The sequence below is a fragment of the Schistosoma haematobium genome, chromosome 4 (assembly GCF_000699445.3).
Source record: "Schistosoma haematobium chromosome 4, whole genome shotgun sequence".
In the NCBI taxonomy this organism is placed as follows: domain Eukaryota; kingdom Metazoa; phylum Platyhelminthes; class Trematoda; order Strigeidida; family Schistosomatidae; genus Schistosoma; species Schistosoma haematobium.
Genome location: NC_067199.1, coordinates 25,691,276 through 25,715,507, shown reverse-complemented (window position 1 = coordinate 25,715,507; position 24,232 = coordinate 25,691,276). Strand labels below are relative to the sequence as shown.

The following is a 24,232-nucleotide window of genomic DNA, read 5'->3' as shown; positions in this document are numbered from 1 at the left end:
TGCATTCTTCACATTTTCTCAGATCTCCTTTCTCTGGTATGTTGATGCGGTATCCTTCTTTCCAATGTGTTCGCACTTGTTCTTCCTTGCAAATCTTTTTGAATAGAGGGTGGAGCATCTTTGCAGTTAACTGATAATCCATATAGTAATAATTAGTTTAAAATTCTTAATTATAAGACACCCATATACATTATATTATATACTCAATTGGTTAAGTTTATGTATTAATTCAAGCGTGTATGAACATGTTAATTTAATATGATGATGGTTATAGGATTTACTAAGTCAATATTCATCATATTAAAACAGAATCATTAATCGATATTTCGAAACAATAAAGCCTATCATACATACTTCTTGTTGGTGGTTTTATATTTCCGAAAATTTATTTTTTGATGAGATTTTGATATTTACACTACTGGCTCAAATACTTATGGTCTGTTTGAATATTTCGCTTTAATTTTTAAGTGGCTTGATACTCCCCCTTATCGTTGTTCAGGGCTGCAACAGTGAAGCAGTCCACTCAGGATACAGAAATAGCAAAATAAAATGATCATTTGCAGTTTTTAACAACAATAATAGAATATTTAAACACTTAAAACTAAAACACAAACTGGAGATTATTTGGATAGTTGACTATTGTGACTCAATAAATGAGCATTTTAGTCCAAAAGTACTGGGTTCGAGTCCTTTTGTGGACATCAACACGGTAATGTAAGTACATCCAGCTAACGAGTCCAAACTGGGGCTTAACAAATACTCTGGATCTTACTGAAAAACACCACAAAAAAGTTCACTCAGAGTTCACTTTTCTTTTCCTTCCAGAATTCACGGTCTGAGGAATTCCACGGTTTTTGTATCGAATTTATTTTTAAAATATTGTTCAAATGAAGTATTAAATAAGACAAGTATTATTCACAAGTGAACATTATGTTCATTATTATACAGGCGTAGAGAAAAAATAGGTGAAGTTGATTGCAAACTTTATTTGGAATTAAGAAGTTTTTGTTTGTCAGACAAAAGAAAGGATTTTATGGGTTATCTGACACCAATAACTCGTTATCAACGCAGGAGTTGACATGATCATTTTTAGTATGATTAACATACTGATCAGGCGCAGACTTGTATATTTTGCATCAATCTAAACTTGAAGTGAGGTAGTTAGTGGTACTACCTAGTTCCCCTAACAGAAAGACGTGGAATGGAATTTAAATACACTACTTAGTGGCTGGAAGGTGAACCCCTTAACACTTAGCAACCTCTGCACTCTGATACAAACTTTTATGAGTAGAAGAATAATTTTGTGGATACTGGAATATAGTGAACTTAATATTATTATTAATGAAAAACCTTCGAAAGATGACAAAATCGTGAAATTTTAAGCTTTTAAGCATGATTCCATGTGAAGACATAGGTATACATTCTTACATTACCATCAGAAACTATAAAAATAAACAGTTATCCATTACTTGCTATTTTACACAAATTCGTCAAATGATATAATTTAGGGATGAATGACACCAAAGAAAATATTTTAAAACTGAATTAATTCCAGAAATCAGATGTGAATTATGCGTACAAGTGAAATTTGTTGTTCTTTTTTTATTTAACAATGCTTCTGAGCCTATCTTGAAACCATTTTTCAATCAGAATTAATTCGCTTGAGGAACAATCAAGCATTTACTAGTACATTAGTCTTAGGAAGCTTATTAGTTATACAAGGTTGAGGATCTGTTTTCGATTTTAATATTTTAACAATATCTCAACGGGATCTGATTTTTCGGAGTGAAATAGGTTTCTTCCAGGATTCTTTTCATGTCCTAAGTGGTTTCGTAGAAACTTGTCAATCATTCGCGAAATCGCTATTGCGAAATTCACTTATGAGTTGGAGAGCTTTGATGGATTTTAGATTTTTTTGGACAACACAAAGGATCCATGAGTAAAAAACATTTTTGAAATACATTTTGATGTTCAGTCCTTTAGATGAAAAGTGTTTGAGTCACAAAAAGAGATCTGTACCAAATCGACTATACCCAACTGCTAACTGAACGATGTGCTAAGAACTATGTTATGTTTGAAATGAAAAGAACCAGTAATTAAAACCAGTGAGTTGAAGTGTTCTGTTGTCTGATTAGCGTCATTTACATAGTTTCTGAGTAGTAGAATTATTCACTAATAAGAACTCAAAATGGTATGTGTTAAGATGACTTTAAAATAAATCAAAACGAAATTCTGAAATAATTGAACATGGTAGACAATCATAATTTCTCCACAGAAAGGTAGATAACTGAAATAGGTAGTATGATTTAATCAATTGGAATTTTTAAATCCTAAGAATTATTCTATTAGTGTGTATCCTTAGGCTTATTGAAATTCTAGTCTTTAGATAACTTCAGTCACTTTTTAATACATTCAAGGATGTGTTTCTAATTTTGAATCTGTCTTAATGAATTTTTTAAGTTACATCTAGTCCCATTGTCCGTGTGACTATTTGTTATTCTCTCCATATGCTAAATTTTGTTTTTCTTGTAATTTTCGTTTAGCTATTTTATATTTCACTGGCTTTTGCTAGTTTTCAGAAGAATTGCGTTGAAATTATGCATGAATTCAGATTGTTCATAATGTAGAATTACTTCTCATTAGATTTTTAAAATTTTATGATATGAAAAAACTCTCCAAAATCTAGAATATATATAGAAATCCTAATCGTTGTTTAGAGAGTATGCTAGTAAAATAATACTTGTTTCAAAAATGTGTCCTCATACCTATTTCAAATATCCTTGCTAAAATGAAACTTAAATCTGAACATCTTATTTATCATGACTCTATTCATAACTCCACCTATAGCCCTCCTAGAGTTACTTCCGGTCCAAAGCCTGGATAAAGAAGGAGGGTTGGGAATGGGGTCACAAACTCCATTTTGTAGAAAAAAGATTTGCTAAAGAAAAGGCTAGCCAGGAAAACAATTTAAACCATTTAAGCCCAGCCTTCTGCGTTGAAGGATTTCCATCCAGAAGAATTGTGCTGCCTCATAGTGAAAGCCGAAACTCAACGGGGATTATAGGGTCGATGTCTCTTCAGATAAACAGAGTAATAGCTAGTGTAGGTAAATGGAATGTCCAGACATTGTGGTAGACCAGGAGGACCAATAAAATAGATGCGAAAATGAAGGGATGGAACTTGATGGTGCTCGGAATAAGTGGAACCCATTGAACGTAAACTGGACAGAAAAGAGAAGCTTCGGGAGAGATCCTTCTGTACTTTGGTCATGAAGAAGAGAATGCCTCACAAAAACAAAGATTTGCACTGATGCTGTCCATATAAGCACGAAGAGCACTTATACGATGGGAATCTCATAGATCCTGGACCATCAAAGTATCTTCCAAAAACAAAGATGGTTACAATGAGTATTGTCCAGTGCCACGAACCCACTAATGATGTCAATGAAGATAACACGGGACGACATATACCAAGAGAAAGGAAAGAAAATGGAGAGGGGTTTGCTAATATATGTGCCCTGACCAAAATTGTTATATGTGGCACTATATTCGTCTACAAACACGCACACAGAGCTACATAGGTTTCACCGGATCACACTACACAGAACTAAACCGGTCATATTTGCTTCACTAAAGATTCTGAAAGTCAATGAAAGACATGAGAACCAAGAGAAGTGATGTAATAGCTTCAACTCACCATTTAGTGATTATCAAGATGAAGGTCAATTTATAAAAGCACTGGTCAACTGGGGAAACAATATTACAATAGTTTATTACAGTCTTTCTTTGAGATACCGATAAACTCAACGAATTCAAGATAGTTCTCAGCAGCAGGTTCGAAGCCCTACAAGACCTACTCAATGAAGAAGAAACTAATATGGAGAACAAATGGAAAGGGATTAGAGAAGCGCTAACTTCAAAGTGTCATGTGCTGGACTGCACCAAGCACTGTCATGAAGAATGGATCTCTACCGATATCCTAGGAAGTGTTCAAGAATGGACGAACAAAGAGACAGCAATTAACAGGAGTCAGACAAGAAATGAGAACGTCCAGGAACAAACAGAATACACAGAAACAAACAAGAGAGTAAAGACGAGAGTCGGAGCTGACAGGCAGAAATACATGGAAGACCTAACAACGACAGTCGAGAAAGCTGCAAGAGAAGACAATATGGAAAACTATATAACACTTCGAAGAAACTAACAGGGAAATATTATAAACCAGAGAGACCAATCAAGAAGTTTAATATTAGTTCATTGGAGAGAATCAACACTAACAACCCTTTCTTTCGAAAGGTTTAAGTCAATTAACATTAAATCAGATCCACCTTAATCAGTTGCTTATTTGTGACTTAATCGATGGAATTCAATTTTCATTATGAGTTGGACAAACATGAAATTGGTTACTACTAGGGTTTATTTTAAACTCATTTATCTAATAAGGTCTCAAAATACATGTAACTCACTAAATATGGATTTTCTGTGCTTAGCCTTTAACTGTACGGTTCATTTGAAGTCTAGTAATACTGCTGAGATGCCCAAATGAGATTTGGTACAATAGAACTCAAATATGTGACTAACCGGTAGAAAACCCAACGCTCTTCATAATTAAATCGCATCTCTAGTTTTTAACCAATGAAACAAAACAAATACTTTAATCAAATTAATATAATCACAGAAGGTTTGTTTTGTTTATTCAAATGATTAAATATGTCAATCTAATGATAATATTGTTTTGCATACTTAATGTACATTTGTGTTGTCATTGGCAACTGCTTAATTTTATTGATTTTAAACTGTTTTATGAAATAAACAGAATTGTTAACATCATTCTTAATAAAAATTAATAAAAAGAAAAATAATTATTTTATCTTATTTGAAATGACTCCATATTTTTCATATAGTTTTCCAAAATTACTTATATATATAAGTAACCATTATGAATAATTTTTAAACATTTTGTAGACATGACAACTAGTTTATATTCATGTATGAAAACAATAAAAAAAAGAAAAAAGCAATAAACGTCATCAAATGCATTTGTTTAATATTGTAATTACTTGTGTCTTATTTAAAGAGATTTTCTAAAATACTCAACAAGTTGACTAGCATGTGAAATTTTAATGTATATTTATGAATTTTTAATCGAAAAGTATAGCTTCTTTACGTAAACAGTAAAATTATGTAATAAGTAAACTCAGTTTATTTTTTTCTGTTTTTTACTATTCATGATTGAATTCAAAACTTTAAAGAGTTACTCGATTTCAGTGTAAATTAATTTATATTCAAGTGTGTTTTTTTCTCAGTGTGAGGACAGAATTATGTAAACCTACTATATAAAATACAAAAGTTGAGTACAATAGTATGATGCCATTAACTCACAATAAAGAACGATGTTCTAGAAGAATCTTGTAATATTTTTCAGTAGATAGTATCAATGATCCAACTCATTTAAATAATTTTCATTTTATTCAGTGTAAGATCATTGAGTATGTTTGTAATGAATAATATAACATTTACCAAATATATTGCATCATTACAGTTAACTATTAGAAACAGATGAGTTTTGAGGTAACATTTGTCAGTATTGAACAAATAAATAATGTTTCACGATTAACTCAAATCGTGGTAAACTCAACAAGAATTACTTTCAGGTATTCATATAGTTTAGATTTCACCTAATCGCTACTGAAATATACTTATCGAAATAATGTGCTGTCGTGTGTACCATTTTGAAGCTGTGAAACGTTCAAGGTGGCAAGAACTTCTTTGATGATCAATTTTATTTATCTAACATTTTTGTAGAAAAACTAAGGTAGGACGAAAAAGTTAACGTTTCACTTCGTTGTTGCACTCATCGCTTATACATTTTTGGTTTTTACTACGGTTAAAAACACTATATTCCTGTTGATTAATTGACCTTATGATAAGCTAGATTTTTCACCATATTATCAAGGTTTTTTTGTATATATAAACATTCATATTTACGGCCAAACTCTATTTGCATAAACCAGTCATTTTTCCTCTCATAGTTCTTGATTGTAATCATTAAACATTAAAGTAACTCCTATCCAAATGACTATTCAAAAGTAATAAATCAATCCTAAAAATACTTCAAATAAATTAAATACAACAAGCTTAGTGGCAACAATGATTATTAATATCGGATTAACAACTAATCATTTAATTAGATCAATCTTAAAATTTTTTGAACACATTCGTTAAGTTCTATTAAAAAAACATTGTGTATACAAATAACGTCAAATATAACTTGGAAGTAGATAGAGATGGAATATCTTCAGTGTTAATGATTAAAAACAACTTAGTGAAGCTTAAGAATTTTAAATTAGCAGCTATATCAATGATAATTTGACAATCAATCGGTGGACGGTGGCGCAACTTCGTGGATTGGTTGAAGTTAGACATTAACACTGTTGGATGTCGTCCGACTCAGCGGTCTAGAGGTTAAGCATCAGCGCGCGAGAGCGGGAGTTCCTGGTTTCGAATCTCGTGAGGCGGGGTAGTGGATGCGCACTACTGAGGTATCGCATACTAGGACGAAATGACCGTCCAGTGTTTCCAGGTTTCCTATGGTGGTCTAGCTTCATTTGACTCACGAATTCAACTATCAAATTAATTGTTTACCGTTAATAAACTGACATCATTTTAAGGCGACAGAAATTTAGTCCAAAAAAAATTACTTCAATTAAATGAATTTTATTCATTCAAAAACTGATTAATGATGGAATCATCAACTGTAATGATATAAAAAATTAAGTAAGATTAAATCATTATTATTAAAAACTAGTAGAGTTTGCCTTGATATTTTATTCTCTTTATACATGGAACTTGATGAGTGAATGAATTAGAATGTTTGGTATAGTTTAGATGGAACTAAGTTTTTTTATAGTTTTATTCATAAATGTATAATAAAATGTTTTACTTTCTAACAATTATAGGTAATGGATCTTCAAGTTGTAGTCCACGTCCTCCATGTAAGAAAGATGATTATACAAGTTATTGGACATCGTGTGATCAACAACAAATGGTAAGATATTCCTAATTATACAATCAAACTTTTGTAGCAGTTACATGAAATTCAGTACATTTTTAAGTGATCAATGTCAATAGAATGTATATTTTATTCAGAGAATATTTCCAATTATGAATTGGGTAATTTCATTGGGAAATTAAATTGGGACAGCCTCATATTAGTTTGAGTTTTCTATTTTCTATACCATACAAACCATTTACCTTGATAATTAGTTTAGGACTGCTGGATCAAATTCTTAGGCTTTCATTATTGCTACATTTTTTTGAATCATTCAGCTCAGTAATATCAGGTTAATCTATCTCTCCTTACTTTCAGACATATTTTTCCTCTTATCCATTATCATATTCTCCGTTTTGCTTCTGAATATATTACATGGACTACTACTCACTTCAGTCATGTCTTCTGTATCTTCATACTCATGCTGATGTTAAAACGAACAATAAAGTTTAAACGATCTGCTTTTACTATTTTAGTAAACTTCATTTATTGTTAACTATTTCAGGCGAAATACTTTATCCTAGAAAAATTGAATATGTCTGTCTATACTATACTATCTATATCATGTTAATCAATGTTTCAAATTGGTGCTTACTATGAATGACATAAGCATTCATCATCTGATGAATAGTAGTTAATTAGATCAAGGAAGTTTTTCTTTAAACTACCTGAGTAAGTACTATACGCTAGTCGTTCACTGAGTAGTAACTGTTTTTTCGTCTTGTTGTTAACGTTGATCTTGTATGTTTTGTGCTCACAAAAGTAACTAACTCAACATAATGGTGAACTTTATTTGACAGATTCAAAGGTTACTGCTCTTTGTTCCATTAGGTTTGATTTAGTTTTTAATCCGATCTCGATGTCAATTCAATCTTTTTATATTTAGCCTGACTATTATGATTGATTAGATCTACTTTGTCAATGGAATAAGTCACATTAAACTTCTAACTAGGTTATTTGACTTCAGTCGAAAGTACTTTGAATTACATAGAACGAGTTATTGATTTTTCATTAATCGGAATCAGAGTGAGATAATTTGGGCTAATGGATTGCATATTTTTTCCTTTGAGGTGGTCACCAAAGTTTGACAGAAACCAGTAGATTTTAATTTTATTTGGTTACTTGCGATCACAACAGTCATTTTCGATATATTGTCTAACTAAATATATTTCAACAGGTTTTAAATAAATAGTTGAACAAAACAACTTCCATATTTATTATTGGTCGTAAGAGTTTATGCGTTCTTGTCGTTAATACTTGAGAGTGTATCTATCAAGCCCCCTTGATATATGAACTTGTTGAATGAAAATCTCAATATTATCCAGATTTGTATGTTGGTTATATTTTGGTTGGCGGTTAATCGTGAAATTATCAATTAATGATGTGTAATGTTTATTGAAGAATATATGGCTATTCTGATTCAATAACCTCATAACATGACATCATGCCATTTGAGTTAACGGATAGTTAGTGAGAGTTCTAATGTGAACTTCAACATTGGGATTTAGACACATTCAACACACGAGTCCCAAATAAGATGACGATCTTTCCTTGAATTTTACTACTGGCCGCAATTTTATTTTATAATTTGATCTTCGTGGTTTAAAACTTAGAAGAGGGTGATTTTATTTGAGTTTTATTAAATATATCACAGTTGTTATTCTGTTACGTACATAATACAGGTTTCTAAATAAACTTTATTCAGTGAAATAGTTAATCAATTTCTATGTGTATGTGTTTTCTTACCTGTAGACACAACGTAAATGGAAGTGGATTGAACCAAAAATATGTGATGAAAATAGTGGCGTTTCTTTACCACAACCAGAGAGTCCAGTAGATTGTCACAAGTGTCCAACTGGTACATTTCCATTAGATGGTAATACATGTGAATTATGCTCAGTTGGTATGAAGAAACATTTATCAAATTTAGAAACTTGTGTTACATGTCCAACTAATGAAGTTCCAATGTATGGTTTACGTTTTGATAATTGGTATCGTATGCCGTCTATACTGAAATTGGATTGTTACAATTTCTTTGGTAAGTTATTAGTAAAACTTCTCATATGACAAGAATGAACCCCTGTTTTTCAATCTAAAAGTAACTGTGTTTGTAAAAAATTAGGAAACAGTTTAATCTCTTCGGTAATTAAGAAAGTTTATTTATACAGTTTTAGCAACAACGAAGCAATTCGAAAATATGATGTTAGTGATTTGTTGAGTTATTATATAAATGATTTAACTGTAGAGCTCTTCTATTGTCAGTCTCTTCCATACCAATTCAAAAATTTAAACTTACAGTTTACCAGTCAGACTGAAGTACAGATCTCAATAAACGACAATAACTGATGAGTGACACTAAATAGTGTTTTTTTTACTAAAATTTATTGGAATAAAGATAATGAATATGACATTTATCACCTTGTAAATGGTTTCAGGATTATACTTTCAACAGTTTTATTAAAGCCTAGAATCGTATATTTTAGCTTTATGGTATTTCGGAATGGTCTACATGTATTATTAATTTCTCACATAACTACTGATAACTTGAAATTTTATTTATAAGTGATCGGATAGGTTGGTTTTAAGACTACAGAATTATAACGAAAGATATCTACTACAAGAGCTAGACCTAATCAGTGGTAGTTTAATAGCTGAACTAAAAGCAAGTTTTGTCATGGTTTTAGTAAAACATATTATATAACGACTGTCATATGATAAAGTTAAATCGTAGTTAATGACCAAATGGGGGATGTCGATTCTTTCCTATTCGGGCTCATCAGCTGGATGTTGATAGTTATAGTAAAATTTGAATCTAGTTCCTACCTCTTCAGACTTTAACGCATAAAAATTTATGTAATAGTTTGCATTATTATTCTTGTATTTAATAACAACAGTGTAAAGTACGATTCCCGACAAATAAAATGATAGTTTATTAGTTTTTGCGTACATTAACTGATTTTAACATTAGATTATATTGTTGATTAATTCATTTAAGGGACGAAATGTAATACATGGGAACGTGATCTAACATTATTACGTGGTGGAGTTGGCATGCATTCAGATGAATTGGCAACATTGGAACTCTCAATTAAGGATGGTTTTATTACAGCATCAATAATTGATTCAACTGACGAGTATTCTTTTTATTTTCAGCCACCTATCTCTAATACATTTGTACGTATTGAATTTCAATTAGATTGTGTTGGTAGATGTCAGTTTTCTATGAAACAAGTAAGTTATTTTATCTTACAATGACACTATACAATAACAATGGACATAATTGAATATTTATTTTATGCAATATTTAGTTTGTTGTAAATATAAATGATAGATGTTTTTTTATTAAAAGGAAATAGGAGTATAGGGCAGTGTATGACGTTCATTTATTTTCGCATCTGCTTCATGAACATATACAGTTTTCCTTAAATCAATGCAACTTGTTTAAAGTCCACTTTATTGCTATATGCTCTATGTGAACGAATTTGTTGTCTGTAATCAACAAGGAGCATTAATCCAAAATCATTTTTAAGAAAACTTTCTAGAAATTTAAGTTTCAAGTTAAGCGATTATGACCCTTCGAATTGTTTAGACTTTGTGGTAATAATATCAAGTACAAAGTGTTGTTGAACATCATTACTGAGTTATGATAACGGACATAAATTATAGGCTAACATCACAAATTGACTTTAATTAGACAACCACTGACTTATGGAAGTAACTGATAAATGTTGTATTCTAGTATGCGACTCTTTAGCAGTACACAACCCTGATCCTACCAGGGATTAAACCCAGCACCTTCAGACTTCCTGACGAAAGCTTATCCATCAGACTACTAGATTGGCATTTAATGACTATAAAAAATTCTTAATGTTGAGCAGAATTTAGTCAATGTAAATAATAGTTTCTATCTCATAATGGCTAAACTCTAGTGAATTCGGGAATTTTTCTCGAAGTTAGTCACTTTTAAGTGAATCACAATTATTAGGATGAAATTTTATAAACACCACTTTTCATTAATTTTCTTCATACAAGTTCAGTATGCTAACAGTTAGGTATGAACCAAAAAGATAAATACTGTAAATCCATATCAGCATTCACACTTTATGGATTCGTTATTCCAAATCAACCATATTTGAAGATAACCTGGATTTCATCTTTACATTTGTTGCAAAAAAAGAAAAATCGTTCCAATCTATAAACATAATCGTTCCATGTCCTGACCATCAATCTTGTTTTATGATACTAGCCGAACTAGTTTTTATTATTCTTAATTATGATTAAGAAAGTGTATTTTTCATATTAGTTGAAAAGAAATTTTTATTAAGAATTATTATTCAATGTTCATTTGTTTTTCTCTATGGTATCATTTGGTTTATTGTTTTAAAGTTGTTAAGCAACAGTGATATAAATGAAGAAGAAGAAAACAACACCCAGGTTATTGATATTTTTTATTGTACAATTCACTGATCAGTGACTATAACAATAATACTTATTATTTACTTAAATAAATGACCTTGCTTATATTGTATTCAATTAATTCTGGTCACTAATAGTTTACATTCAAGTAACCACTTCAACAGATTTCTCAGTAGTAATAACAAGTATTTTGCTTGTAAATACTTGTTTACTACACAAGAAGAATGAAAATTTATATTGATACTGAACAAAGATGTAGAATTAGGATAAAGATCAATATTATGTGATATTTTATTTGAATAATACGTGATATTCATTACGAGAATATTAATTGAATGGGATAAAAATAAGGAGTGTCTTAATAATTTATAACTTATGATATCGATGGGATTATCTGTGATATCTCATGTTATCAACAATAGAGGACCGGATAGAGGGGAGATAATTTAGTTTTATTTCAGTAATTATGCATAATAGTTTTATGTAAAGTAAAATTGATGGATTCTTTGATGCTTAAATTTAATTATGAAATCTTAAATGATCTTCATATATAAGCAAAGATAGAATAGTGGCTAGCAGTGGAATCCAGGACGCGCGTTTCGTGCTATTCGTGAATGGTCAGCTGGATGTCCCTGCATCTTAGAGTTGATGTTCACTCTGGGGCTCGAACCCAGTACCATTCGCTCCAAACGCCATCGCGTTATCCCCTTAGCTACTGAGTCCTGATGGTCACTTGCTTGTGCAATGCGGTGAAATTCAATTTACTTGGTATTGTTTTACTTGAATCTTCCCATTGATGTTTGGGACAGAAATTTATCAGTCTCTCCCAGAGTGAACATCAACTCTGAGATGCAGATACATCCACCTGACGAGTCCCAAATAGGACGAAACGCGTATCCTGGATTCCATTGCTAGCCAATATTCCATCTTTGCTTATAATCCTTATAAATTAAGGCAATATCTAGGCAATAAGCACAGTATGCATATGTGCCAATATGAGACTGATCAATTTCAGTCCTAAATATCAATGGGAAGATTCAAGTACCAAGTGAATTGATCTTCATATAGTTTAATTTGAGAAAAAAAGAGAAAATGAAGTGGAACAATTCAATAAATGTGAACCTTACGTCATTTCAAATTAACTATTCTCATTGAATTTTGATGAGTTTGTTAATTATGTACCTTTATGCAATGTCATGTTCCTCAACTTACTGATTACTGTGTGATGGTTCAGATTAATATTGAAACGTGAAATAACTAATTTGTTTTAAAATATTAAGATTTGTAAAATAGTATTAAACTTTACTGACACGATATAAAATTTGCTTAAATTGTTGTCTAGAGCATTACAGTGAAATTATGACTTCATAAGGTTATCTTATTTCCACACTAATTGAAGTCATCTTTACGATTTTGTAAACTTACTTTGTTTATAGTCATTAATATTGCCGTAATGTTTGTTTAAAACTGTAAACTCTATTGACTAGTGTAGCATTCACGATAATACGTGTCAAATTTCCAGAGTTATTATTCAGTTATCTAATTTGATTTATTTAACAAACCTCATATTCTAATTCATTAGTCTTCAAAGTCCATTCTCTAACTCCGATATCACTGAACGATATTGGAACTTATAACGGATATATTCTATTTAACGTGGTATGTTTTATATCGACTATTCATTTTAGTGCAATATAGAAATAAAGAGTCGAATACAAGTTCGTTTTAGGATGTATGCATTTCAAACATTCATGTGAGCAAGCAAACTGGCAGATTGATTATGTTAGTTGAGTATATCCAAACAGGCGTAATTGTAAACACCTATTCAATGAATAATCAGTGACTTGCTCGTTATATAAATTGAATAATGTATGAATTAATGATAATCAATTAGGCATACGTAGTTTGAGCTCAATTAAACTTAATAATTAACATGAGCACAAATGTGGAAATAGACAAAGAATAATATGGACGAATGAAAGCAGACATGCAAGCATACAGTGTAATCGATAAACTTGTAATTAAACATACAAAAATCAGTAAACCTTTAGACAACAGTTCCTATTAGCCTGTTATATTAATTCACCATAGGACTTTAATTGTTTATGAATGAGGCGATTCAGATCAAGGTAGTCACACAACAAAGAATTTTTCAACACCTTGTCTAAATTGCTATAACGCTTTAGACAGATACAGTATTATTCTTCATGACTGTATTGTTGATACCGAGAATTCCATTTTCCCCTAGTCAAAATATATACATTTCTTTTAAGAAATAAGGTGTTTTTCTGTTCAAAATACTCTTGTACTTTTATAATCAGTTTTCTAACTCACATAAAATAACTTGAATAAAAAGCTACTTTCAGCCAGAAATGTTTAGAGTGGAGTCGAAACTAGAATCATGTTATTTCTAACTACGAATCACAGTTCTTATTCGCGAAGTTTTGTTTTGAGTTTCACTAGTGAATTGTAAAAAGAGCAGTTGTGTAAACTTTCAATCTAATGAATCCTCAAAAAAATTTTATATTTGTGATTTATTCAGATAACTTGGAAGAAATTGATTTAGGCTGGGAATGAAAAGTGTTCGATAATTTTATCGTAGTCATATAAATGTTACGTTGTGCAGTAGCATGACTTTGCTACTGAGATATACGCCTTCTGTATGTGTGCTCAAACCACATACTTGAATGAGAGAACTAAGAGTGAGTAGGAAGCTTTCATTAGGCAACCGAATCAAAAAATATTTGCATAACTCATTCATAAATATCCATCTCTTCCCCTTCAGAAAAATAGCCACATTTCCAACCAATATATTGTGTATGCATGAGTGTTTGTTAGCTTTGAGGGATATCGTTACTTAGATAGGTACCTGATGACATATATCTTTTATCAAACTTCTAATAAATTATATGGGTTTAATGTGACTTTTAATTACTATGTCAAGCACTATGAATGAAACTAGCAGTTTACATTCATACAAAATACTAATGGTAATTTTCATCATAAACTGACTATATTTGAGAAACTGTAAAACATCAGGCAGCCACTAAAAAATTGTTCTCTCCTACAATAAAAAGTCTTATTTGTCCACGTCTACGTTTTCACATACGATTAGTTCTATAGTCTTTAAACTGTATGGTGACCATAACACCTTCAGACTAAGTTATTATAATTGAATAGATCAAATTTTGACTTTTGGTCAGTTAGCGATATTCAACAAAATTTATCCAGTGAGTTATTTGTCTCAATTATTTCTAGTTTGACTTTACAGATGAACAGGTCTTTATCAAAACTTAAGTAATTTCATTCTAAAAGTACTTTTAATGAATTTAATTGTTTGGTGTTATTGATTTGTTTAAGATGTTTTAGAATATCCCCTAGTTGTCAGTGGCTCTCTTGGCAACCTCAATTTTTATGACATAAATTCTTTTCAAAATATCATTGTGAGCAAAGATGGATGGTGGCTAGTAGTGAAATCCAGGACACGTGTTTCGTAGTATTTGGAACTCATCAGCTTGATGTACCTACATTACAGAGTTGATGTTCACTCGGAAACTCGAACCCAGTAACGTTCGCTTCAAACACCATCACGTTATCCACTTAGCTACTGAGTCCTAATAGCCATTAGATTGTGTAATGGAGTGAAATTTTAATTCATTTTTGTATTGTTTGCTTGAGTTTTCATATTGATGTTTACGACTGATCAAATGCAGTCGTAAACATCAATGAGAAGATTCAAATAAACAACACCATATGAATTTCAAAATATCTACAAAAAATAACAAAGCTATATAACTGAAACTAAACTGGGATTCATTCAAAATTGTATTTATTTTATTTGTTGAGAATTATTATTAATTGTTTTCACTTAGGTTTTTGTCGCTGGTAATGAAAAAATGATTGCTATCTGGGGTGGATCATCAAACCGAAGAAATTTCACGTGAGTTATTGAAAACTGAATAGTTACTGTGATATGTTTTAAATACCATTGTACAGTTTCAGCTTGTGTTTATTTAGAGAATAAACATATATATATATATATATATATATATATATATATATATATATATATATATACAAACATACATACCACTGAGATGGAATTGATAATTTGATTTGGTGAATAAAAAATTCATTGATTAGTTAATTTTGTCATATTGTATAATTAACAGTATATTATACTATGAATTTTATTGTCTTCCAAGTGATGTTGAATAAGGTTAGAGAAATATGCAAAAGAACACACTCTTTTTGAATTAAGTATTTGATCATATAATTGACAAAGTTCATCTATGTCAAGAAGTTCGAAATTATTGACTTAGAAGTTGTCTCACAACTGGTACAGTATATGCTTATTATGATCCAATGTTAGTAGTTAGCAACAAAGTGTTTGATCACAGTTCAAACATCTATGTGAATGAACTATTTATCTTTAAGTCTTAGTAATAACAAGTTCATAAACTACAATATCATGTCAGTATAAGGTTTAATGGGGATTATGGAATTCGTATAGTTTTTTTGGATCACGAAATTATCCTAACTAGATCACCATTGAAAACCAGGCAACCTTTTCATCCTCGTAAGATACTCTTCAACAATATACATTCACAACCGTATATTGAGGAATCAAACTCAGAACCTTCTGTCTCTTTCGAGAACTCGTAACTTCTAGATCATTGAGCCATCATTCAACGGTGTTAGTGTATAACTTTATTTAATTTGCGATATTATGCAACTATTTACCGTCGCATATGATAGATAACTGTCTAACACTCAAAATGGCCGAACGCTACTAGTTACGGCTTTTCTCTAGAAGCTTCTTTCTAGGAGTCAGTTGTTAACATGTTTGGGTATAGGATGAATGGTCTAGAGGTTGAACGTTCGCAAGAGACTGAGAGTCCCGAGTTCAGTCCGCATTTTCAAGATAGTGAGTATGTACTACTAGGAAGTCCTATACTACATCTTAGCTAAGAGATTTATGAAATGGGACAGATTTAAGGTAGATGACACTGAATCGTTGTCGTGTTATATTAAGAAGGATTAATTAAAAGTGATTCTTGTCATTAGATGATAATAAATAGTTTATTCTACTAATATTCATTGTAGTACATATGTTGAGTGTTAGGAAATAATAATGAACACATTTATCATTCTTAAAAGTTAGATTATATATATATATATATATATATATATATATATATATTAAAACCGATTAGGTTCACAAATGATGTTAACATGTTATAGGTTGATTTACTAACAGGGTTCATTTGTAATGGGATCATTGTGTGTTGGTTGATCGTATTTGTTTATATAATTGAATTCAGTAAATTTCTATTCAATGTTTTTACTTGTCATTTGAGATCTAGTGTCATAATTAATATTTTAACCAATCATTTTTATTCAATCCGGTGACGATGTGGTAGTTCTATGCTATAGATGCTGTATAACATTTCACTTGTAGAAATTTTTAATGATGATACTACTTAATAACAATCATCTTTATGAATAACAATGCGTTTGAGTGTATTCATTAAGGGTTGAAAATTATATTTTTATTTATACCTATTTTTTAGGTAAATACGTTAATTTAAGAAGATAATTTGGATAAATTTTGTTTTTTCATTGCATTATCAAAACGTGTTATGGTATTACTTACAAGTAGTATTTAGTTATAAATCATGAATATTTTTTGTTACTAGTTGTATTACGATTTACTGTTTTCATTTTTGCTCGTATTGTTATTATTATTATCATTACTATTTATATTATTATTATTATTAATTAGGTATCATATAAAAGATGCAAGTGAAGTTACATTTAAGTGGATTTTTGAAAAACCAAGTTCACCAATTCATATACAAGATCATGTAAATATTTATCAAATTGAAGTAACCAATGTGAAAAATGATAATATTATCGGATGTCAAACATGTGTTCAAGGAATTGTCAATGGAAAGTACGTAAATATGATGAATAATAAACTAAATGATGTTTTATTTATTTATCTGCTTTGTTTTTCTTTATTTTTCGAAAGAAAGAAAATAAGAGAAAGTTCAATGATAGATTATTTTTTCTATTGAATGATCATTAGATCGCATTCAAATGAATTATTCATATTATCCATATGTAGATAGTTTTTGAATGACATAAGATTGATACAGTAATAATGGTTATTAACGTGCCAATTGGATGAATGTATTTTGTTAGTGATGTGTCGATAGTTTTATAGTTGTCCTATTCAAAACTCAGTTTATTGAAAAACATTTTTATTACAATTTTATTTATCTTTAATTACTAGGCTTTTTGATCAGTTCTCTAATCACCATTATTTCACTGCTGTAAATCGTACCATATATATGTAGTAAATAAAATATTGCGGAGTATGCTACCTCACTTTACATACATGTAAAACTTTAAAAAAAAAAATCACGAGTTAACATGATATCTGTCGACACTTTAGAGTGAAAAGAAACGATTACATTATGATTCATTAATTCACTATATACTTACATATAATAAAAAGAGAAACAAAGTGTTATTACAACTGAAATCATAGGAACTCTTATCACAACTGACGGCTGAGTGACAAATATTGTTCATTGAAAACCATTAGGAAAAAGCAATAAATTTTTAAGTAATCACAATTTGAGTGTCAATTTAAATAAGAAGTTTATTACAATATCAATTAATTAATGCTGAGATTTACTTTTACCGTTACAATATAGATTACACTAAGTCAAGTTATATTTATTATTGTAGGTATGATCTAATAACATAATAAAATCATTCAAATTTGTGAAAACATTCTCTATTTAAGTAATTGACACTTTCTTTTAAAATAAATCTATTTGTTACATTAAATAAAATTCAAATTACACTGTTATTAATATTTATTGGTATTTTAGCTGATTTTTTTTGGTGTTAAAGTTTTGTTTTAAATTAGCATTATTAATTTTATAATCACCATGACAACATATTTGAAGATATTTCAGGAAAAGCTTTAAATTTAAGCAAAAAAAACGTTGCTAGATCAAATTTTTGATTAAGATTTATTATCTTGAATTTATTTGACGAATCAAGCATACATTTTAAGCAAGAAAAGAATGATGATATTTACTTTAGTAAATTAGCATGTGTTCAATGCTATTTCTATCACCGTTCTACCCCAATTTCTTTGTCACCTCAGTCAATGTGTAATATGATGAGATTGTCCAGCAACTGCGTTGTTTAATTGGTTAAAATTAAACAATTCAGAGGTATTGTACATTCTATCAGTTCTAGACGCCACTTGGTGTATCGAATCTTAAATGATCGCTATCCGTGAGTTTAAAGCGCTTTATATTATCCTGGGACTCATTAGCTGGAGGCACTGTGAAAATATTATGTAGTACTGCTTATTGTGTTTTGTTGCGCAATGAAGTAAGCTTCATTTTAATAACTTATGTCGTATAGATTAGCTGTATTAATACCAGTCCAAAAATTTCATAATATTTCTTCAATTCACTTTTTATTAGGTTACCACAATTATGTTTATTAGATGGATTTTTATTTCATTTTTATTTGAGACATCTCAGTAATAAATATCCAAGCCTATGCATGGAACAGAATTTAAGGCGTACAATTTCTGCGATAATCACACTAAACTTAGACTGTTGAATTAGAGATGTTTTGTATATCATCAAAGTCCATTCCACAATCATTAATAATAGTAATATGAGTGTATGTGTATGTACTAGTTTATAAAATAATCAATTCTTATATTTTACATCAAAAATGTTTGCATTAATTTATTATGTCTATCTCATGACTTGAGAGAAACATTGTACTGCATTTCTAAGTTTGACATATTAGATTAAATTCATCATCAACAAATCATCAATTGTTGTACGTGTAGGTACTTTGAAAAAAAGGGTACAAAATTAATATGTCGTGTAAATGAACATTTTAACAGATCAACAATAGATATTATTATGCTTTCTTTGATTGAATTGTCTAGGCATCATCAATCTTATTTTTCTTGTTTGGTGTTGTAAAGATACTGATTAAAACTTTTTATAAGACAAGAGAATCTACTTACATGTGATTTAAGTTGAAAGATATGAGTCATTTTGGTAACATTTAATTATCACAAATAATCGATTTTACTAGAGTCTAATCTAATTTATAATTCAACTCTCGTTTATAGATGATGTTATTTGTTGAATTTTCAAGTTGTTTTTTTAGTTTTTGCTATGTATTGACATTAGAACCAGTGAAAACCAGTTGCATTCTAGTACTGAAATCTTCAGTGATGAGCATTCACGATCCTGTTGGGGATAATCTTCATCCTAAACAACAAATCAAGCGTTCTAGGGAGCTTGAAGTGACTGTCGAAATTCACATTTTTTTTACCATAGACTGTTCTTAATTAGTCATCATCAAAAACCAGGAAACACGAGATACCTGGTTTGTGCTTGTATGGTATTCCTTATCAAAGAGCACTCATGACCAGGACTTTCAGATCTCATGGTGAGGACCTAACCTTTCGATTTGCATAATATTGGCATTACGTCCACTTACCTATTGCTTTATGTGTAGTCCTGAACAGTCCTATACTGAAGCTAAACGTCTACATCTGATTTTCAATGACATCTCAATTAATGCTAGTGTTTTTTGGGAGTCACTTAAAAACCAGAGTTATATACTTAAATCAAGCCTTCAATCTTTCAAAAAAATACATATTTGTATACATGGGTTGTTTTGTCAGAATTTGCTTTACGTTCTACTATTCAGCTAAACGAGTAGAATTTTAAAAAGGGAAAACTGTAGCACAGAAGTTTTAACAATTGTGTATGTCGTAAGTTGAACATATCTCCAGTTATTTGTTACATGAATTGGACTGAGATATGTTTGTCCTTGTTTTCACCAAGTTTCCCATTCTTCTGCAACGAAGGTGACAATTTGTCACTGTAAACATTTTGCTTGTATAAAATTGAAAATTCACCTTATTCTTCGTAGTATATTTTATTGATTATCCTCTTACTTTGGGTTAATCTTTGAGAGCAATATTCCTGACGGAAACATGATATTCATTTTAAAAATCATAAGTCAGTAGGTTACCGACTTATACTTCGTTTTAAGACTAGACTACAAAGAATTTTGATTGTTTGGAAGATTTGTAGCTCAGTTGGGTGATTTTGGTGAAATCTCGTTTTAATCGCTGGAAAATTCCCATTATATTAAAACACAATTGTATAAACGAAGATTATTCTTTTCAATAATTTCAATAATTTCAATAATTTAGAAACTATCATCATTGGATGCCGACTCAGTGGTGCAGTTGGTTAAGCGTTCGCGCGCGAGACCGAAGGCCCTGGGTTCGAATCCCGCTCGCGGGATCGTGGGTGCGCACTGCTGAGGAGTCCCCCAATGGGACGAAACTACTATCCAGGGCTTCCAGGTTTCGAATTGTGATGGTCTAACATCAATCGGTTCATGATCTCAATCAAAAATTTCTCATCAAGTTCTACAATTATAAATCCGATTGAGTAATGCATAAGACTGGCCAGATTTAAGGCAGAGTACATCATTTAAACTTGTAATATGTGAATTGAGAATTGTTGTTTGTTATATAAAATCAAACCAAATCGTTAATGGTGGGGTTGACTAATACGAAGTGTTAACTTGAATCAATTTATAAGTGAAATGAAATTGTGAAATAAATAATCAGAATAAATATGGTCAACATGGGGTGAGAGAGAAAATGATGGAATAAAAATCGGAAATTACGTAATATGTAGAATAATATGAATTAGGTCAGATATAGTAGATAGGGGTGGATGCTGAATAAATTTCTCAGAAAGGATATCAAGTGTAATAATAATAGTAACGGTGATAAAGATAATAATAATAATAATAATGGTCTCGTTTTCTGAGCCGGATGGTTTGGTCATGGAACTTTCATTGTTCTTCTGAACAACATCATCAGCACAAACTTCAGGTTAACTTTTACTTGAGGAAGAACAATGAAAGCTCTACAGCCTCAAAGGCTATTATTTGTATTATTGTTTTTATCTGGCTATCATTATTTGGAATTTGTAGATATAACTAAATAGACCAGCCCATGTGGAAACAGAATTGAAAGAACATTAATACTATTTGGTAAGATACTTCACCATAATAAACTTGGTAGATATTTCCTTATCATGTAGCGACAATGCCTCTATAAAGATACTACACGGCAACTGTGGCCAATGAAATCTATAAACCGTGATTAAATTTCACTATATGTGAAAATTATATTTGAAATAATCTCAGCGATTGAAATTCAAATAATTCCAACGTTTCGTCCAGCTAACTTGTCTGAACTTCTTTGATGATTTTGATTATTACCCTGAAGAATTCCAGACAAGTTAGCTGGACGAAATGTTGGAATTATTTAAATTTTGTTCTCTGAAATTATTTCAAATATAATTTTCACATATAATGACTTCTCTATACTTGGTGGCCAATTTATGTCAAACTATTCGTTCTAATCTTGACAAATATTCGTGATTAAATTTGTTTTCTTAGTATGTTTATGTTTAAACATGTATTTCGAAAAATCACATTTACGTGAGATGAAGACTGATTAAGGAATTTCCTAGTTGACGCAAGCCTAACCAATGATCGGAGATGTTGCGTGTTATTGTTCAAGACCTATTTCAATTATGCTAACGTATTAATTCATTGCTGTCCCTTAGATCTTGATCCTCGAAGTTATTTTATGTTACTAATTCCGTAAAATTAATCATTCTTCTTGAATGATGTTCTTTATTTCCAAAATTTACACCGCCAACTAACCTTACTTAAACAACCAATAACATCCAGGTAGCAATCGCAATACGTTTCTTCACATTACGAGACTCTTAGGGAGCGCTCACTCTTGATCCACCAGTAATTGAATCCACGAAATTCTAGTCTTTCAGTGAGTGCCCAATCTTTAGACCAGTGAACCAGGATCTAGGGTTGAATATCTCCACCTTTAATCAATTCGCGATAGTGCACTAGCACGTTCGGGTGTCAGGCAGTAGCTCATCGAAAATAATCGAAGATGGCCAAAGAGTATCGCGAAATGATTAAAGGTAAGCATGTTCACCAATCGATGGGGTTTCATAGTCTGAGGGTTGATAGCTCGTTGAGAGGCCAGAATTTCGTGGATTTGATCATCAGTGAGTTATGGATGAGCGCTACCTAGGAGTCTCATACTGGGACAAAACATCCGTCGATTGCTACCTAGTTCTCAGTGGTTTGCTATCTACCTAGTTTTGCTGATTTGGTATGGGGACTCAAGTCGACGCACATAAGTGTTAAGTTCTGTGTTGCTTATGATTGATTGATTATGTTAAAAATAATGTTAATAAGCTACCTCTTTCCCTTTTCACTAATTTCACCTGTCGGAATTGAGTCTTATAAATCATTGCTTGCTAATTGTGTTTTTTTTTAAGTATAAAATTTGGTCAAGTTTTATCTTCATTTCTTCTAAGCTTAATTTTTATTTTTGACCTTGTATGCTAAACACTTTATTCAGAATGTATTATCCGTTACATTGTACTTGAAAACAGAACAGTATTCATCCTGACAATTCTTTATTTTCATTATTTTGTTTTATTAATTTTATAGGTGTAAAACTTGTCCATCTGGTCTATATTATTCAGTACAATATGATGAAATTAATAAAACAAATATAATCAATTGTACAAAATGTCCAAATAATTCCATTGTAGTTGGTGATGCATCCAGTTTACATACAGTTACAGAAGCATGTCATTTATGTGAACCAGGTACAATTGCAGTGAATCATAGTATATGTGTGACTGATACACAACCAATTACAGCCTCTGGCTTTCAATATAATTTAACTGATGTGATTGACAGGTAAAATTTATACAGTTTTGGAAAGTTTTTGTTTATCCACATTGTTTTTGATGTTCATCAGGACGGAATTAAACAGTTTTTTTTGTTGACATATAAAGCTCATTGAGTGAATGTTTTGATATTGAGTATATTAATAAGTTGATCTTATTCTTATGGGAGTTGACAATGAATAACGCTGGGGCTTGGACATTTCTATTCAGTCGATGCACCTCAAGTAGGACAGGAAGTGGACTTCGTATTCGTCAATGTTTGATGCATAAAACTTTTATAATTTTTCAATGGTAGAGTTAACATTTTCATCTCACCACACTAGAATATTTCCTTTTTCTTCTTAGAATGACATAATATGGATTTATTAGTTGAATTCATGAGTCGATTTAAGCTAGACCACCATTGAAAACCCGGAAGCACTGGGCGACTGTTTCGTCCTAGTATGGGACTCCTCAGTAGACCCAGGACATTCGGTTTCGCGGGCGGACACAACCCTTGAACCACTGAGCTGGCATCCAACGGTGTTAATGTCTAACTTCAACCAATCCACCATCTTGCGCGACCGTCCACTATTATCTCCAGTGAGCAGCTGCCTTACAACAGACACGTTTGGACTCCACTGGTCACAACTTCTCACTAGAACACCTGGAAATCCATTTTTAAGTCAGTCACTAGTGAGCACACGATGATTATTATCAGAGTGGAGATAATACTAATTTAATAGTTGAATTAATGAATCGATTTGAATTAGATCACCACTGAAAACGTGGAAGCACTGGACGGCCGTTTTGTCCTGGTATGGTAGTCTATTTTAGATTGACTCTAAAAAGTTAATACAATCTCCACAAACTCCATTCTGATAATATGAATTGTTTAAGAA

The 24,232-nt window shown here is 31.0% G+C and overlaps 1 protein-coding gene across 4 annotated transcripts in view; it reads left to right on the top strand.

Annotated features, from left to right (window-relative positions):
* The window catches only part of ELAPOR1 (Endosome/lysosome-associated apoptosis and autophagy regulator 1), a 65,912-nt gene that overhangs the window by 8,546 nt on the left and 33,134 nt on the right, over positions 1-24,232 (top strand). For 3 of the 4 annotated variants that reach the window (XM_035729849.2, XM_051216065.1, XM_051216067.1), the window contains 6 exons: positions 6,959-7,047; positions 8,803-9,088; positions 10,046-10,281; positions 15,339-15,406; positions 17,252-17,422; positions 23,107-23,361. In XM_035729849.2, coding sequence (XP_035585334.2) covers positions 6,959-7,047; positions 8,803-9,088; positions 10,046-10,281; positions 15,339-15,406; positions 17,252-17,422; positions 23,107-23,361 — 1,105 coding nt within the window. Of the gene's footprint in view, positions 1-6,958; positions 7,048-8,802; positions 9,089-10,045; positions 10,282-11,436; positions 15,407-17,251; positions 17,423-23,106; positions 23,362-24,232 lie in introns of all 4 variants that reach the window. The other variant, XM_051216066.1, reaches the window with a different exon arrangement.